Consider the following 20,156-nt stretch of genomic DNA (forward strand, 5'->3'; position numbering starts at 1 on the left):
TTTGCACGTAGACAGGCCTGCATTTTATTCCTTCAACTGAAGGGAAAGCACATGCTACTGCCCAAAGGTCAGTCCTTTGCATCCGCTTTCCTTTTATCTACATCACAAATTGCAAAGGAAACATAACAAGGCAGTGATTATCCTGTGCAGTACCTACTCATACTTTTTAGGCTTATAGACTATCTTCCTCGTCTTTATGACAGTCCACTTGAAGCGTTTGTAGTACCATGCCACAGCCGTGAGCACTGTGAGTATCATCATAGTCTGAAATAGCAAGTAAGTGCAGTCAATGTCTCTTCTCATACAAAAACCTTGGCATCATGACAATAGCACACAAAGGAGAAGCATGAAGTGTGGCTGAAGTGATGAGAGAATTATGTCAACAAAAAGGATTAGCAACCAGTGGAGACATCATACCAACCCTCATTGATGTCTTAGTACTCAATAATACAGATAATAACTTGCTGTAATATCCTGTATTTAGCAAAGCAGGAGCAGAACAGAAGAAAAAAAAAGCATGCAACAACAAATTAGGATATGCGAGTCTTGATGTACTGTACTGTAAAATTTACAGAACAGCGTGTTATTCGAAGATGTATGTTATTCGAAGATGTAGATGTTGAGGACATCTTGAAAAAAATAGATTAATACTAGTTTTTTTTTTCACTAAGGCAGACGTTACACGAAATGTAACCAAATGGTGTCTCAAATGGCTGACAAGTGACATCAAAATACCTTCCCGATGATCAAGTTCTGAAAAGTGATTGCTGACCCATAGTTTAAAAAAATTCGTTACTAGGCCAGTTGGTTAATATGACTAACAAAATACTGGAAATCGCAGCTTCAAGACAGGACAAAGAAAGAGACAATGAACATAGACCAAGCGCATGTTTCAGTCATGCACAACATGAGAGCTACTTATGAGGGGAGGTAAAAAAGTGAAGGGACTATTGAGAAAAGGTACATTTATTCTAATGATAGAAAACTGAAACATACATTATTTTTCTACATAACCTCCCTGCAATTCAACACACTTTGCCTAACGTTTGAAAAGTTTCTTTTTAAACCGTCAGAAAAGAAGTTTTTGGTTGCACCTGTAGCCAATTTTGCACTGCATCAATGACTCCTGCATTGGTTGCAAATGTCTTAACTTCTGGTGATGATGAGTGTTTCCAAACCATGCTCACAGCCCTACTTTCTGGTATGTCATGATGTACCCAAGTTTCATCTACAGTAACAATTTCCTCTAAAATCCATCTCCCTTGCGTTGACAATAGGCCAATGCTTACGATAGATGCGAATTCTTTCGGGACACACCTTGCACACGCTTTACAAAGTTTTAGCCTGTTGTGTAAGATGGAATACACTGAACCAATATGTAAAGTATTGGCGATTTCATCCACTGTGATTCGTCTGTTTTCTATCACAATACCCTCAACGATATTCAAATTGTCCTCAGTCACAGACATTGACGGCCTGCCCAATCTTTCCTCGTCACATCAAGAAGTTCTTCCCTGTTTGAAATGCTATACCTATTCGTAGATCTCGCTTCATGATAAACGACTGTCATCACACTACGCTTGCATTCGATGAATAATTTCTGCGGGTTTAACACCTTCCGCAAACAAAAAGCGAATCACTGCCCTAATTTCCTCCTTGGTGCAGATCAACAATGGAGCTGCCACGTTTAACGGCCCGCTACATTCTAACAACTAACACAGGAATAAGAGTGACATGTTCCATAGAAGTGCTGCAGACCACACTAATTCAGCGCAGCATTATAGCAGTGTTACCAAACCCTAGTGCGAGAAATTGCAAAAGCCCTTTTACTTTATGACTTCCCTTCGTACTTATGTCTTTGAAGACTTTACTTATGCACACACCAAGTCCTGTTGCTTCATAATGAACAAACAACCCGATCTAGACACTAACAACATATCTCTGCCACAGATTATTAAGCAATGAGCATAATAAAAGGCATTTAGAAGGCCCTGAGCACGTCCTTTTTCCGCCTAGTTGCCAGTTGTAATATTCAACAGCAAGGCAGGGCTAACATTTATAAACAATCGAAATAAGATAATCCTTTTGAATTGTGCAATAAAGCCACCATGCGTGCACTTGACACAGTGAATTGTCACAAGATCCAACTTTCCATGCAAGGATGACTGCAGTGCTGCACTTACAGCAATAGTGATAGCGCCCAAAGTAAATGAGGGCCATTTACTAAACAGAATGGAAAATTGGGAAAGTTGGTTAGAATTCACTGCAACGTGTAGTGCAACCGATGAAAGCAGAGAACAAACACACGGGACAAGAGCTAATTCCATTTACTGATTTAAACGAGCTAACACAGTCTGCACCTCAAAGTAGAAGGGGCGGGGCAACAGCTGCCCTGCTGTTATTAATCTACCAACAGATCTGCTGTCCCTCCTCTTCATTTTCTTCCAGCAATCCAGTTACAACTATCAGTTATAAGAATGGCATTTTCAGGGCACATTAATAACGATATAAGCGGGTTCGATTGTACTTACACACGCAAAATCAGAGTCGGGCCCGAGCTAAAACTCCCTTAAAAAAAAAAACAAAAAAACTTTACACTTGTTCAGCTAGATCATCTGAGCAAACACGCAAACTGTTGTTTTGAATTCCTAAAGCTTGTAATCATGCAAGGTCTTTCATCTATGAATGTAACTGTCTCTTGGTGCAGTTGTAATCTTATGTGGAAGAACTGCCATGACACTCACCTTGACGTACAACCGCTTCCGATCATCAAACTCTGGTTCGGTACAGTACTTGAGGAAAGTGGACACATCCTTGGCCATTTGTGATGCAGTGGCTGGCGTACCATCAGAATACTCAATCGCCTCATTGTACAGAGCCTGGGCCATGCCTATTGCTCCTCCAGGGAAGTACGGATTGTAGTACTGGCCCTCTTGAACCTTGACACCAGCCGGTGGATCACAGTAGCCAGTCAGCAGATAGAAGATGTAGTCCTGCAAAAATGCAACCACAAGCACCTCAGCATGATGGATAAGCACTGGACAATAAGAATGCCCTGACTTTCCAAAGACGTGGCAATGAAAACCAGGATTCTGAACCAAACCCAAACCGGATAGTAACATAAGTCAACTGAACGTTCAGCCGCAGCTCAACTCAAATTGTCACACCCAAACCAAACCTGAACTGAATATCATAATGATTAACAGCTTTGCACAATATAGTAGTTCAAAGTACCAAACATAAAGCCGATAGGAGCTCTGCAGATCTGCGATTCTTCAAACTACTTAGCCAGCATACAGACACCCTTGCAGATATTATTACCCACTAGATTGTGTACTTGCTGGCAAACATGGTCACCTTGGCAGGGACGCTTGCACTTATAGACATGGCCACAGCTGAAAAATGTTTTGACTATATAGAATAGAATAACTGCTTTCAGTGAACCTTGCAATTTGGCTGCTATGTCTGTAAGCACATTCTTTCATGGCTTTCTGCAGAGCTTCCTTCTTTTAGAGTGCACAGGAAAATCGCTATGCTGCTGTCAAGGTGTACACGTAGTTAATTTCTGTTCACAAACTCTGCCTTTAATATATACGTAAAGATATCCCTATGTTTGTGCAATCTTCCATACTGCATGCCATAACGAAAGCCATCCGAGCTCACTTTTACTGGGGTGCCTAAGACCTTTTACAATGGCTTATTTTGAACAAACCATTGCTAAAATGCGGTGATGGTGGCAATGAGAAAACTCAATTCAGCGGTTTGCACATAAGTGTTCGAAGGAGAGAAATAAAATGAGTACTGCTGTGTGGCTGCTGTGTTTGCTTTCGAACATACCGTTTCGAAAGCACAAACCCCATCCCCTTCACACACATACACATATGCCAGGCATACATTCCCAAGCCACCAGCACGCAGCTATTATAGCACCGCCAACTCAAGTAGCTGCAGCTGCTGCTCTGTCTAGAACTCATGATGCCCTATCACGCAAGTCCCAACAGGATTATAGTACATCATCCCTCTCTGCACCTCCACAACACATTGGAGGAGGTTTCAAAGGGAAGCGGGCAAACAAAGCTTTAATGGGAAGAGTGAATCATTTGGGCCATGCGATAGCTGTATGCTGTGCAAGATTCCACTTCACCACTGTAACGAAGGACACATTGCAAGGTCATACAGTGCTGGCTGTCATGAGCAAGACCAATGCACACTGCAGGGTTTGGTTACTTGAGTGAATTTAACTGCCGAGCTGAGTGCTTATTCTTTATAATGTGCATGCTGTGTGGAATGAGTGTCAGCACCCTTGCTGCCGTTCAGATGCAATGCTCGCTGCTCTCAGTGCAACTGAATAAATGTCAATGTCACGGATGTTCAATGGTCATACTGCACATCTATGTGCCAGGCAATTGGATCAGTGATCCTCCTGGTGCTTCTGCAGAGCGAGAGAACACTCCAAATGACAATTATCTAGCGTTATCTCGAGAAATGAAAGGTGAGCTGGACTTTGAGCAGCGCTCTGGTGAACAATTGTTAGATTAGGCATGCTGCTATAGACCTACTCCATGTTAGTAAACAATGGTAGGCACCGTTAGGCACTTATAGCGACGTTGCAGCGCATAGGCTTTGCCAAACGCTCGCCACTGCCCTCTGCAGTCAGCCGACAACAACTGCTGCAGCAGCTGCAGAAGCTGCCTCTGAGCACTGTGTGTTCAGGCGTCTTTAGCATGTTTAGAAGGGGCGGCCGCAACAGAGGAAGTTGCAGTGGCTCTAAGAAGGACATTCCACAAAGCTAATCAAGTTTTCTAGATAAAGCAGGCCAAGCAAACTGCTTAATTTTTGCCACATAACTAATGAGTCGGCATAGGACACAAGTAGAGGCTGGATTTTTAGGCATTAAAAAAGCTTGTTTTAGGCGCCAAAAATAGCCAGGCAAAACAACATTTCAGGCTTCCAAAATCCTAAATATGGGCACAATAAATTTTCACATAAATGCAAATAATTTCAAACGAAGACGCACGCGACCTCTATCTACGACAGGAAAACAAAAATGTTATTGCTTAAGATGGCACAAAGGCGCCAACAGTTCAACATAGTCGTGCTTTGTCCTGCGCGGTTCGCAGAACACGGTCTCTCCCGTGTTCTGCAAGGTGAGTCAAGTGTCCTCTGTCAAATCAACACACTCCTGGGTGTCTTCTCGGCATGACTGAGAAGGGCAGAGCAGGAACAGATAGCCAGATCGCTAAAAGAGCAGAAGGGAGGAATTCCTCCTATTAGCCGGGTCGAATCGCATAGAGCCAGTTTCTCCCCTGGCAGTGAACCACTGGCGTAGCCAGGAGGAAGGGGGAGTTTGGGGGTTTCAACTCCCCCCCCCCCCCCTCCGAAAAAAAATTTCTGGCTACGCTAATACAGTGAACACCTTACAAAGTAAATTACAAAAAACAAAAGCCGCGTGCACATCACATATTTCTTTCTTTTTTAGTTCTTCACTCTCCTTTCTGCTGACGGCTCTTCACGGTCTCGTATTCACCAACCGCTCGCACCATGTCTCTGTGGCGGCGAATGCTCGTCGGCGTGTCCCACTTTACGGCTGCTAGCCGTTGTTACCGGGAGTTGGTTGAACTAGAGGACTAGGTTGAACCCCATAGTTCCGAACTATCAATGTTACGCGGTAACATGAATAACGGTCTCAAACTGCTCCCGGGAGCGAAACTTGAGGCTAAATAGTGTTAATGTAAGTGCCAATTTTGAAAATAGGCATTTATAGGCATTTATACGCATTCAGTGATGCTACCGAGGACTTCTGATTTGGAGCAATTTTCGGAGCAGCAAAATTTCCATTTTGGAGCACTTTGGAGCAGCAAAATTTTCATTTTGGAGCACTTTGGAGCAGATAATTTTGCATCTGGGAGCACTTTGGAGCAGCGAATTTTACATCCTGGAGTGCAATACAGAAGCATATTGCATTAACATTCAAGCACCTGAGTATTATTATGGGGCTCTTATGAAGGCTAGAAATATTTCGATTCATTGCAAATCTCATGAAAAAAATCAACTCAGGAGCATAGGCATGCGCACAGGGGGGGGCAGGGGGGGCGCAAAATCTGCCCCGTACATTGACCCCTGCGATAGCAATTATATGGACACTGTCGGCGGATTTTTGCCGTCGCCGTTGCTGTAATTTTCCGTATAAAGTCCAAATTAATAACATCATCACGCGCATTCTAGCCGCGGGTAAAAGCTCGCGAGCGCTGGCGACGAACGCGGCTGAAGCGGAGATTAAACTAGCCGGCCGTCTGTCTCCGCCGCACGGACAGCGCATGAGATAACATCTCGCGTGCGGGCCTGCCGTCGATTGCTCATCAAACAGAGAGGAAACTACCTGCCCGTCTTTCGTAAGAAGCATGAAGGGACGCCAGGGGAGCGGAAGGGGGTGGGGGCGAGCACATCATTCGAAGGGCGCAGTCGCTTGCGCGCGCGCTATCTCGAGGCACCAGGAGACGGCTCGTAAATTTGCTGTGCTCTCAACGCTTACTTCGCGTTTAGAGAACTCAGAGCAAGAAAACGCTTTGGTTCCTGGAGGGGCCATATTCGCTTAAACCAGCGTTTTGTCGAGCTCGCGAGATCGGATCCAAAAGAGTTAGCTGCTAGTCTTACTTCGTTTCACAATACAAATTTTTGGTATCGCATTCATTGCTTCGCTCTTAAGCGAAACTGAATTTTTTTAACCATTAGCTATTGACCCCCGAAAGCGAGGGGCGGACGTGTAACATGGCGTAGCCGCTTCACTGTGGGCCGTCAGCGACGGGCCTGCTACTGACAGCTGTGCATTTGCAGCTGCTCCGAGCAGGAGATATGCTTTTATTAATGAGATGACATTTTTAAAAAAGCAAGCAAAAAATTCGAATTGGAACCCTAGCACGTGAACTCGAAAGGGCAGGGCCTTTTAGGGGGTATTTACCGCAGAGTGATTAGAAACTCGGACGCGTGCTGGCGGAAGGGAAAAAGCTGTTCTGGATGAAGATCCATGGATAAAGTATATCTGAGGAAAAGTGTCAACGCGTTTCCACCGTTCGCGTGCTCTTCCATAAACGCGAAGCAAGGAAAATTCGATAATGTCCCATATATCTACTGCGAGCGATCCCAGATTTCATTCCGCGATGTCCGGAAACAGAAGTGACAGACATTTTAGCGGCGCTCATGTAGTTATTACTGAACATATTGCTTTCCTTACGTGCCATGCGATGCTTGAAACGAGCTATCAGCAGCATTTCTGGAACAGACGACGTCCGCCGATGAATCGCCGTCACACTTTCTCACTACCGATAGGCCTAGACGTCACGAGCCTCTGCGGAGAGCGCGTTTTTGCTGTCGAGCCGACTTGCAGAACAGAAGCTGCGTCGGCACCGTGCATGGCATCGTGGCTTACTCGGAACGCACGCGCGAGCGCTATTTATTCAGCGGAATAATTCTTGGTCCATGATTGCGACTTTATTGGCAGCCCCAAGATCGAGCTGCACATGTTCTGGCGCGCCGGCGGTGCGATTGCCAGTGATAGACGCCCCCAAACCTGAGACTTTGGCGCAGTTTGGCGCAAATTTCGTCGATATTACCAGGATGGCGCAGTAAATACAATTTGGCGCACTTTGGCGCAGTTGACGCAGGAGTGGAATCACTGTGCATTTAGGCACAAACGCCAAAAATAGGCATTTATAGGCACTATAAAAACACTATAAAAGCCCTTCTTAACCTCTAATTCATGCTCATATATCAAAATGGCGCGATAGGAGCGCAAGGAACAAAATAGGCATTTGCCTAAAATCTGGTCTTTAGACACGAGTTCTCGCGTTCTGCAGCTGCAGCCAATTTCTTCAGACGGTCTTCATAAACAGGAAACCGACAAAAAGTTATAGTGCCTTTCTGGGCAATTAACCGCAATGCAGCTCATCAGTACACCGTTTCTTCTTCTTTGCATGACGTCAAATAGCACTAGCACCAGCGAAAACACAGCAGCAACAGCGGTAGGCACGGCGGCCGATGCCTACCACATGTAACTAAATGCCCAACAACGGCGCCACCGCATTTTCATGACGTAGGCGTGGTGGAATAGGCCTCTACAAAGATATTTCATGCAGATATCAGCTGGCATCCCATTTTGCCAATGAGGAAGCCTTGCATTCATATCAGACTGTGTGAGCAAAAAATGAATGCAACCAACTGAACAGCGACAATACCTGTAATGTTTCTTTACTTTCCGAATACTTACCACAAAATTTAATTTTTCTCTCAGGCTTTCCTAAATTGTGCACTTGCTGATCGCACTGCATGCTCATAATATGTTCGAGTAGTTTAGATCACTTTCCTTCTACTATTTGCCACTTCATTTATTTGCACTTGCTATATATTTGGCTCACAATATTCACTTCTAGTACCTGAATGTATAGAAAACAAAGCCTTTAAAATTTAATTTTATTTGTCCGCAATGTTATCACCAAATTACCACCGTTTATGAAAAAAAAAAAAGGAAAAAGAAAGGATTATGGTGATTAGTAATCCCCATGTGAAGCTACATTTTTAAATCTCCATCCAAATTCGGTGCTGCAAGCTATTTTTTTTTTTGCATTTTCCCAGTAATCAAAGTGGATTGTGATGAAAGCAGGGAGAGAGATCAATGTGGACGAGTGCCGCTCTTCTCTCCTAGTGATGCGACTGCCTAAAGTGCTTTGCCGGCTCTGCTGGATCGCAGAACTCAGTAACTGCAAGTAAGAGAAAATGCCGCGTCCAAGTGATGTTGTCAGCTCAAGTTCTGGCTGCACTTTTTGCATTTTTCCACTTTAGGAGTTATAAGCAAAAAACCATAGTGCCGCCTGTCGGACAGTAAAGGACACTGATGGTGTGTGTGAAGTTACATCTTAATGAAAGAGGGCAATTTGGATTGCTCTAGAGGTACCTGGAACCTTGAAACATGATTTTCCTTTAAATTAAGCATTTTCTTGGCACGAAACAAGTGCTGGACATTGACTGAACATTTAGTTTAATATATTAATATAATATAAACTTTACTAGGTTACCGCAGTTACATGATTGTAAGTTGACTGAAATGTAGGCCTGTTTATCATCATTTAGATACCCCCTTCAAAAAGACTCAGCCCCACATTTCCTTCTTCCTTCAATTTGTGCTTTTGTTACCGTGTTTATCTTTCACACATTTTCATAACTTTATTCATACACTGGTCAGAAACTTATGCACAGGACCTAGAAACTAAAATACAACAATGACAAAAACATACCAATGCGGAAATGATAAAAACATACAAAAGGTGCATGTAAAAAGCGCTACAAAAGAATGCAGGTCATACCTCCCCACCATGCCGAGCATTAGTGATGAAACTGAGGTCCGGTGGGAGGGCACCATTGTTGGCAGCGCGAGCAGCTTCATCATTCGGATACGGTGATGGAAAATAATCAGACAGCTTTCCTGGCCGCTCGAACATGTTGCCTTGTTCATCAGGACCATCTGTGATTTGCACCTGTAAGAAAATTGAGTTCGCAGTTAGTGAATTATTTGTAGGCGGATTGTGTGAAGACTCACCCCAATAACACAGACAAAACCAGCCTCTGCATATAACAATGTGACTATTGCAACAATTCTTTTTATTACCAGGGGTGTTTTTTTTTGTTATTCTAGGCAAATTTGCTTGCCTGTTGCAGATAGCACAGTTGTAGTCTTTCAGCTGGATTATTTAAAGAGACGGACATCAGTTGAATCAAGAATCTAAATACATAATCTACTGTTTATCCCAATTTCAGCCATGAAGGTTTTAATAAATTACTTTGCAGCCCCCATTCAAATTTAGCAATTACAGACAGCGAGTTACGAAGACACATCTACTTCAACTGAATTCTCAGGATGACCCCAGCTTAGAGATCTTTATTCCCAGGAAGTATATTGATATTCAAGTCGTTTTTGTATCTGAATATATAAAATAGTATTTTGACAGAAAAGTGCATTTCTCCTGCAAGTGTGGCGGTTCATATATCAAAACTGGTGCTGCCATCAGATTCATTCCAAGTGGATATGACCAGCAATCTTACGAGCTTTTACAAATTGCTGCACATGCCATAACGTAATCAGTTAAAAGTTGTGTATGTGTGTGTGTGTGTGTGTGTGTGTGTGTGTGTGTGTGTGTGTGTATGTATGTGTGTGTGTGTGTGTGTGTGAGTGTGTGTGTGTGTGTGTGTGTGTGTGTGTGTGTGTGTGTGTGTGTGTGTGTGTGTGTGTGTGTGTATATTAGGGGTGCGCGAATATTCGAAATTTCGAATATTTTTCGCTATTCGATTCGATTCGCACTGGAATTTTACTATTCGAACTATTCGAACTTCCCAAAAACAAGTACAGTCAACGTCCGAATGAAAGTGACCCCTTCAGATTTTCAATATGCTTCACCTCATTACACTCTCGTACTGCGGCAAAGCTGCCTTTCAAGCTCCGTTACGGTCGAACTTTGCCAAGACACAGTCAACGTCCGATTAAAAGTGGTCCCTAGATTTTCAGTATGCTTCACCTCATCACACCCCGGTATTGCGGCAAAGCTGCCTTTAAAGCTCCGTTACGGTCGAACATTGCCAAGACACAGCCAACGTCCAACTGGAAGTGGTCCCTAGATATTCAATTTGCTTCACCTCATTACACCCCGGCATTGCGGCAAAGCTGCCTTTCAAGCTCCGTTACAGTCGAACTTTGCCAAGATACAGTCAACGTCCGATTGAAAGTGCTCCCTAGATTTTCAATATGCTTCACCTCATTACACTCTCGTATTGCGGCAAAGGTGCTTTTCAAGCTCTGTTACGGTCGAACTTTGCCAAGACACAATGTCCGATTGGAAGTGGTCGCTAGATTTTCAATATGCTTCACCTCATCACACCCCGGTATTGCGGCAAAGCTGCCTTTCAAGCTCTGCTACCGTCGCAAATGTACTAACTCAAGAAAACGCTGGTTCCAACATGGAGATGAAAGATGTGGCAGAGTTGGGGGCTCAATTAATGCTGTTTTGGGCCTGAAATTTGGGCAGAAAGTTCGAAAAATTGGAAGCCGAAGCTTTTTAGCATCCAAAATTTCAGATGTTCTTATATATCGACGTCTACGAGGCAGATTTGGAACTCCGAACTTGAAGGGAGCACACCCTTGTCCGCCACATCAGTTGGGCTTCGACAGAAGTTGAAAGGGGAAGAGAGGCTGAGGAAATGGCATCTTTGCCTATCACGTGTAAAGTGTTGTCGGCAACACTTTGGTTGCACCAAATCATCTACATAAATAGGATTCGGCCTCTACATTGCCTCATTCTTGATAAGACAACTATGAAACATCACCCCGCCAGTGCTTCATCAACCTAGCGAAAAGAAACACTTTCATGTTGCTATCTCATAAGAATATGCTTAGGAATCCTCTCTAACTTTTTTTTTCTGCAATTTCGCTTCGAAGTATTCGAACAGTATTCTAGAAATATTCGAGAAATATTCGAAAAATATTCGATTCGATTCGCACTCACACTTCAATATTCGAATTCGCTTCGCACCCAAAATTTTGCTATTCGCACAGCTCTAATATATATATATATATATATATATATATATATATATATATATATTTGCGATTAGTGTAAAGCCGAAACGAAGGGACCAGGAAAATATGTTCTATTTAACAGGAGTTCCATTTAGTGAGACATAGAGAGAGATGCAGAATTTAAGCACGAAACCAATCATATTAGAGACAGTTGTTCTATTTAAGCAGCCACATGCACAGAAGCGAACACGTATGGTAATCTGATATAACAGCATCGATAAAAATAAGACGGCCCACATGAAGAATATGAGACAGGTATGGGTAATCAACTGGTTTTGGGTGCCTGTTAACGATGCTGGGACCAAGAGCCCTCTGTCCCATCGTCTTCTCTTATGGTGTGTGTGTGTTTTTTGCGCCAGAAGCAGTTTTGCACCTGAAGCATGAACAGATACAAACTCGCCCAACAAGAAGTTCCCTCAAAGTGTTTTCTTAATTAACCAGTGTTGAAGTAGCTAAAATAATACAAGACCCAATACTTAACAAAAAACTTTGGCGTCAAATTCTTTTCACATTGATACAATTTGTACCACAGATTATTGCTCAGCCACAATTACAAATGTGGCTGAGCAATAAGAAACACAATGAAACACAGTAAGGACTGTCTGGTGTTACATGGAAATCGCAATAAGTGAAAAAAGTTCAAGAGCTCCCTGTCGAAGTATCCATGCTGAATTTATCCTGGAAAACACACTTCACACATAGAATATCCTCTGAGATTAACCCCCCTCCCTTTCCCCTAACGGGGAAAAAGAAAAAAAAAAACAGAAGTAAGCAGAAGTTGTGGCACTCACTGATTCAGCTTCTGCCTTGGCTTCAGCCTCGGTATGTGACACCCCAACCAAGTTGCGGTACGCTACATAACGCATACTGTGACATGCCGCACAGACCTGCTTGTACACTTCGTAGCCCCTCCGAATGCTGGAAAAAACGACACGTGTATTAAAAACCAGCCTTGTAATTATGCAAAACATGCATATGAATTCACAAGATAACGTGCCAACATTAGGCAAATGTTCAGCACAAAAGTGTCCTTGCATCCTACCCCGATTAGAATATGGCTGCCAATGCTGGACATGGAGCTCATAATCTTGTGCTCAACAGCAGTATGTCAGTCAGTCACTAAGACACTGCAAATACTTTTGATAACAACAGAGTGTTTCAGCAGAGTGTTACCACTTTACTGCTACCGGCTACCATGACTGCACATGTGCAGAGTTTACTGGGCATCAGCAAGTTTAGCAGGATGCTCCTGCTGTATAGCACGTTTACAGAAGAACATGGCAGCGCCTAAGGCTGACCGTTTCAAACCTAATTCACTCATGTTACTTGCTCTTCTTCAATCAGTCGGTCTCATCTCATGCTGAGAACAAAGTACCATAAGGTGGTAAGGTAGAAAGCTGGGAAAGCTTTAATTGATGCAAACTTTGACAAAGTTTGAAAAATGGCTGAAGCACAAGGAAGAAAGGACACATCTCTCCACGCTTTGTGTTCCCATTGCTCTTCCTGCAGATTCAAAATATGAAGTATACGCACCATCTTGTCGTCGTTATTAAGAACATTTGTTCATTTTAATGCCGGTAGACCTCCGGATATCCAGCCACTGAGCCCCTAAAATTATGTTGTGGTCATCACGTGCTTCCAGCTCCCATGATCACTTTCAATATATGGAGCCAGCAAAACATAACCGTGATGTAGCACCATCTGTTATCTGGAGTTCAACATACTTTGCTGCCTCGAAGTCCATCTAGGCCCAGACGGGTCAAAACAAACAACCAATCTCAATAATAATGACAGAGCAGTGCTTACAGCTTGTCTTTGGCATGAGATGACACTAAATGATGGCCAATTTTACTATTTCTTCTACATTGTGATGAAGCAGAGAAAGAATTACGCGTGATTTAAGATAAAAGTGGGCAGCCTGGGTTCTGCCGTGTTACACAAACACGATTCACAGCAGGAGCGTCACTCAGACCTGTCAAAGTCTACATGTGCGAAGTCATGGCAGCCAGTATCGGTGGACGGTAGTGCTCACCAAAAACACTCAAATAACAGCTAAAATTAAATAATAAATATGAAAGAAGATAAGAATCAAATCAGGAATTTGAATGCACAAAGTAAAAATATTAAAGGATGAGTTAAAACAAACAATAATTTAATACAAATACACTACTGATTCCTTTTAAGCAACTTATCCCCCAAACACACATGGATTTTAACTGTCACATGGTCTAAAATCCCGGGATTAATAAAGTCACAGCATCATGTGAGCAAACAAACACCTGAAATTTCCTATGTAAACAGCACCACACAAGGCAACAAAAGCTTTACACAAATGTGGCACTTCTAACAGAGAGAAGTGAAAACATGGATAGAAACCAGAGAAAAAATTCCACTCTATGAAGGTTGCACTCCACATCACCAGGAGTTTAATGGCACACATCACATTTGGATTCCACCACGATTTCAGGGATCACAGTGCACACAGCATGACAGTGATGGCAATGGCTGGTGAACAGCTATCATGTGCTTCAATGAAGCTTTCTTTATAGTGGCATGCCCCATGACGTATGTCCCAGCAACCTGAACTGCACAGAAAGGTTCAAGTGCCTTGAAAAAGCTTGGGTATGTCAATACACTGCCACCAACGTGATGTGCAACATGAGGCTACTGCTGACTGTGGACATAATTTGCACATCATCACATGCATGCTACGAGTTTTGCAATATAAAACAAAATGAAATGTTATGAAGCAATCAAAGTCCATCAATAGGGGAAAAGAACCATGTGCAAGAAAACTACTGATGCCCTAGGTTGGCATTCACAAAACAGCCCGAATAATAAATTTTTGAGCCTTACATGAACACAGGGCAAGTTTAATGCAATGGTTTTCTTGCAACACTGGCTGTAAGAGTTTGCTGCGGTTTATTTGACAATTCACTTTGCCTGCTGCTGGCTGACAAGGGTGATATTGGTAATACATGGCAACATGAACACAGCGTGAAAGACACACACGGCATTGTAGGCAGCACCATTTGTGTCTTTCCACCTGAGTCCCCAAGTTTTTCACTGTGCTCGTTTTGCCGCTGGCTGGGACACACGAAAAAAAAAAAAAAAAAATTCATTTGATGGCATCGAATCATGTTCTGACTAGTGCTATGAATTGCATCCTTGACATTTCGGGGAGTGAAAAAAAACTTAAAGGACGCTTGAGCTTTGCCTTGTAGAGTAGAACACAATAGCCTAATCAGGCCCCGCTCACATCGCCTTCTCATTCGCTAGCCAAGCTTCGCATCTCGGTGGGTACCTCAACCATGCTGCAAGGAAAGTAGTCTGTGCGTGTAACAATGGCCATATTAAACTTTCCTAGAATGGCTACTGCAAGCGCAGTTGTGAAGTGCCCACTACACCGTAATTCATCACTTTGAAGATAAGCGAAGCACCCTCTACATGTCTAGGGCAATACGCACACCTATGCAGCTGCACACTTTGTTGATGCTGTTGCTGAAGAAGAATTATGACTGAGCACTTTGTAATGGGTGGGCCTTTCAACCACTCACTCATTGTGCAATACACATGGTGCAATGCCTAGTGCCACTATATGCTTCTGTTGCAAGATATTACATGTGTTAACACAACTCCTGGTACCACATGACGCCTGTATAAGGTTTTCTTTCCGAAACAGTTGCAAGGACTAATGTGGCTCTATGGTAGAACATCTGCTGGCCATGCAGAAAGCCTGGGTTTGATTCCGGCTAGGGCCCATGATTTTTATTATTTGCATCCATCACAATTTCTCGCCCACAATCACCAATGCTGACACTGAAATTTCTGTGACACGGGCTCTTTACCACTATTGCGTTAAAATGTCACTCAGCATGAACAGAATGGCAGAGGTAATTGTGCAACTTGTACAGCCCTCACACACAATAAAAGCTGGCATAAAATGGAACAATCTCCTGTTTCTAGACTTGATCCGATTATAACACCTCAATCTGGGTGCAAACGTTCGACCTCCCCACCACCTTGAAAAATTAGAAGTTTTCAAGAGCTGAGACGCAAATCACACACAAACATAATGCTACAAGTTTCTTTTTATCACGCTTGTATGCTCTCTAATTAGGTCAGTTACTACATTTTGAACAGCAGAGTGGGGAGAACAGTAACTAATAAGCAACAGTATGATACGATTCCATTCATAGGCACACATTTCACATCGTAACTCACTCCTCAGAAGAGCAGGGCTGCAATTTCGTAGCGATGCCCCCAACTTAATTTTATGACACTCTTGCATTTCATGATTCATGGCCGACCGATTCCATCGATAGTGAAGGCAACATGTCACTCTAATGACTGACGAAGCACAAAAATGGATACCACGGAAAAAGGCATTGCTGCAAAATCCTGACCTAGCATGTATTTAATATGCAGAGAACAGAAGAACAGGTCTTATGTCCAGCACATCAATGGAAGCATTCAGACCACCACTGCAACAATACAGCAGGCATTTGAGGACGATTTTTTTTGTTTTGATTTAGGCACTAACCTGGCATGGTCCAAGGCGCTGATCACATTCTCTTTGTGCGACCATGGCAGCTTGGGTGGATGTAACGTAAGGTCGGACGCTTTCACCGATTCATTGAGGGCATAAATTACACCTGCTACACCGGCTCCAACCACACCTACAGTGCTGAAAAACTAAAATCAACCACAGAAATTCTCATTAACAAAAGTGGATTCATACAAGTGCCTCATCAAAAAGGATGAGGGGTCATGGCATTGCAAGGACAAGCACATAAAATAGCAAACAAATGCAATAAGTTATCATGTACTACTTGTCTTAAAAGTTAAATCAAGGTGATTACTTGTTCTATAACTGAATATCTTAAGGCCAAGCTGATCAGTTCTGGAAATGTTCTCTGCTTTCAACAGAATTGGTATGGTCAGCAGAGTGGGAGGGATGTTTTTTTGTCACACAATAACTTTGGTTAGCTATCTTTTCGTCTACTTTTCTTTCTTCACATTTACCTTACATTTACTACTAAAAAGCATCCCCTATACTTTCCTTGGCATTATTGTCTGTTAGTGCTCATTAATATTGTGAATAACTTTGGTGTAGTATGTGTGACTACAAGTGGACAATTTCCAATTACAACTGTGATAATGCATGCTATACTATGGTGCATGCAACTCTGGGAAGGATTGCGATTCTCTTAAAACAAATGGTACATGTTCCTCAAATTCAGTGACAACCTGTTGTAGCAGAGCAGCTTCAACAGCTTGTTGGGTTTCAGAATTTGAAGTAAATGCACAAATTTTCAGCCAGTATCAAAAACTTAAAAACATGTTTATTGTAAGGTTAAGAGACTCGGTTACAAAATAAGGTCACCAGTTTAACACTGTGCTGGAATCAACATCGCAATTCAGCGCAGCAGCTAAAACAAGAAAAGGCGAAAGGAAAGAAATTATTTTAATGCTTCGAATGAATGAACACGGCACAACCGAAACATGTCTGACATAGAATATTAAAGCCAATAATGAATGAAGAAAACTGGAACATATTCTGCCTATATTTTAGCGCATTGTTCAAAGGTGAATAAGTGTAGTGCCTCATTGAGTCACTCCAACATGAAATAAATAATGTAGCTCAGTGCCTGTTCACGTACTTTCTGCTTTCTCAAAATGTAAGATCATCACAAAAAATTGCTAATGAAACCATAAAAACAATGACGGTTTGTAAAAACGAAAGTAGATTCTCGTGGCAAGACACACACAAGTTCAAATCGATGAGAATCGTGCTTATTTCTACACAAATGGCAACATCACGCACTACAATGATTACACTGCAATATGCGACGACACATTCCAAATATCACGAGTGTCAATGCAAGAAGGACGATAAAGAGATTTGGGGAGCATGGAGCAATCGCACAAAAATTGGAGAGACAAGGTCAAGCTGGCTTCGACTTACGACTTTCTTGCCTCTGCTCAATGGCGTGTAGGTCGATGCATGGGCCTAAAAAGCAAGTGTATTGTGTTAAGAATGTCATCCGTTTTAAACAACAGCGTGCAGATTGCTTCACTGATCTTGGATCATAATTTTAGCTTAGTAGCCTATGCCAACTTGCATAAAAAAACAAAAAACGAAAATGAAACATACACAGGTCACCGATGAGTTCGGTCCACAGCTATGCGCAGAATGCGTATGCACGTTAGAACAAAATTTAAAAGTCGAGCTGCAACTTATAGCTAAATAAATGCACGATTTTTGTTTCAGTAATTTGGATACACAAAATATACTGGTCCAACCGGCAGGCAAGATCAGCCGGTATCAGGGTTAAACAACGTGCAGTTGCACGAGCATCGTGCGCATGCCGCGCGAGCTGTTGTTACCGCGTACTAAAGGCTACTATAGAGTTACACAGGAGAACATATTTTCTGCACATTTTACCTTACTGATCAGTGATCCAGACTGTAGTCGCAGGAAACTCGCGCTGCCAAACCTCCCTACGACTGCAGCCATTCTGATGAGGGACAGCAGAGGACGTTCACGCAGCAGACGAGAACAGACGAGAGAACGGCGAGACCGGAAACCATGGCCTCCCGGAAATGTGGTACTGGTAGTACTGGATCAATGCATTGACTGCGACAAGTAGATAGAGGAGAGGAACTTTCCTTCCTTCATGCTATGCCCTCATGACATAGCTGTGTTGATGTCGTAAAACCTCGAAAAAACGAATCACATTTGTAATGGCGATTCCTTTTCGAACACTTTTCGAAAAGTCGACTAAAAATAAAATAAAAGTGATGCCAAAAAGAAACACGATTTTTTTTTCATATATATATATATATATATATATATATATATATATATATATATATATATATATATATATATATATATATATATATATATATATATATGTTTTCTAGGTTGAATATCTTGCCGTTTGATTATGTGCGCGAGCTAAGATTAGCTACATGTATTAACAGTGTAGTTAGAAACAATGAACCATTCCCTATTTCATTACTGTGTATCCCCCGACGCCTAACTAGGAACCAAACTTTTAACAACTTTAATATACCTCCCACAAAAAACGCATATAGCAAACGTCTACTACAATATACCGGAGTGAAAATTTGGAATGGCATACCGCATTATATAAAGAATACCCAGAACTTTTCCAGTTCCCTGAAGAAATACTACTTTGAAGTGTTTTTCTCTGCCTGAGTTGACTGATATACTTTGGGCTGTAATTTTTCATTATGTATATATATTGCCCTTTATGTGTTTTGTGCTTACATTGAAAGATGTTGCAATACCCTTGTTCTCTTAATTAAGCTATATTTGATACTTGCATCTACAAGATCCATTCTACAGTTCTGTACCCCGCTAATAACCAAGTTTCTGTGTTTAAAATAAGTTATGTACTTCTCTTTCCTCCTTCTTCAATCGAATTCAAGCGACTATTGTTAGCAGAAAAACATTACTTCTTGTATGAAAATATCACATTTGAGTTGTTTACTTCTATTTATTTTATTTATAAGTATTACAGTTTCAGTTATGTATACTTCAATGGGACCCGCACTAGCCTTCGGCTATGGGACCATACAGTTTGTGCTTGTTTTGTAAAAGATATTTGTGCAATAAAGAACATTCATTCATTCATTCATTCATATATATATATATATATATATATATATATAAATTACTATTCCAATATCACCACGCTTGCCTCGAGAAGACGATTGGTAAGCTAGAAAACGCACATAAAGAAAATGTGGGTGGCGACGCCATCTTCAAATTTCCGCACCAAACGCCGTGACGTCATAGATTTCGATGGCGTCTGCTGCGTCCTACGCCTGCGTCCTCCGTAGATTTAATCAGTAAAAATGAAGTACATTGTCCTCTACAGGGTCCATACTTAACATACTTAACATACCTAACATACCAAGTTTCAGGAAATTTTGTTGAGCTCATATCGTAGAAATACGAAAAATACACGTTGAAATTCGTGATGTAACGTGTGGAGATTTCGGCGCGAACTTTAAACATGAAACTTTGACCTTGATTTTCTCCTCTATTAATAAACCTATGATGGTGATATTAACGACATTAGAGTTCTCAGGGTAATATTTATCTATATAAACAGATTTCCTCTTTAGTGTCCCTTTAAAGCAAAAATGACTCGGTACAGAAAAGCGATTTCTTTTTCGACGTGTCGTCAACTCAGGCGGCACAAATATCCTATTTGGTCGCGAAATAGGTCTGTATGCCTTTAAGGGGTGGTGCCACCAAATTTGTGGCTTGCGCGTTCTTTGCTGTAAGCGCTTTCAGTGGTACTGGTGGCGCCACCAACGGCGGACGGTGGCGATAGGTGGATCTGCGCGGCTCGGAGAAGCCGTGGGTAAAGCGCCTGTTACTCTCCGTTTTTCTATTCATGTTTCATTCTGGTTTGATATTTGTACTGCCGACGCTGCTCCACTAGACAACCATGCCGTCTGTTACGTCCATTGTTCTATATTATTTGTTTTAAAAT

At 42.2% G+C, this 20,156-nt stretch overlaps 1 protein-coding gene across 1 annotated transcript; it reads right to left on the bottom strand.

The window, feature by feature from the left end:
* LOC119377313 (cytochrome c1, heme protein, mitochondrial) lies at nt 1-18,223 on the bottom strand. The gene is made up of 7 exons (XM_037646848.2): nt 18,068-18,223; nt 17,588-17,632; nt 16,163-16,314; nt 12,411-12,537; nt 9,356-9,526; nt 2,745-2,993; nt 1-264 (listed from the first exon to the last, which is right to left on the bottom strand). The coding sequence occupies exons 1-7, from the start codon at nt 18,137-18,139 to the stop codon at nt 154-156; spliced, it is 927 nt and encodes a 308-aa protein (XP_037502776.1). The 5' UTR covers nt 18,140-18,223; the 3' UTR covers nt 1-153.
* Nucleotides 18,224-20,156: the final 1,933 nt, after the last annotated feature.

Source organism: Rhipicephalus sanguineus, chromosome 1, assembly GCF_013339695.2.
Source record: "Rhipicephalus sanguineus isolate Rsan-2018 chromosome 1, BIME_Rsan_1.4, whole genome shotgun sequence".
Taxonomy (NCBI): Eukaryota; Metazoa; Arthropoda; class Arachnida; order Ixodida; family Ixodidae; genus Rhipicephalus; species Rhipicephalus sanguineus.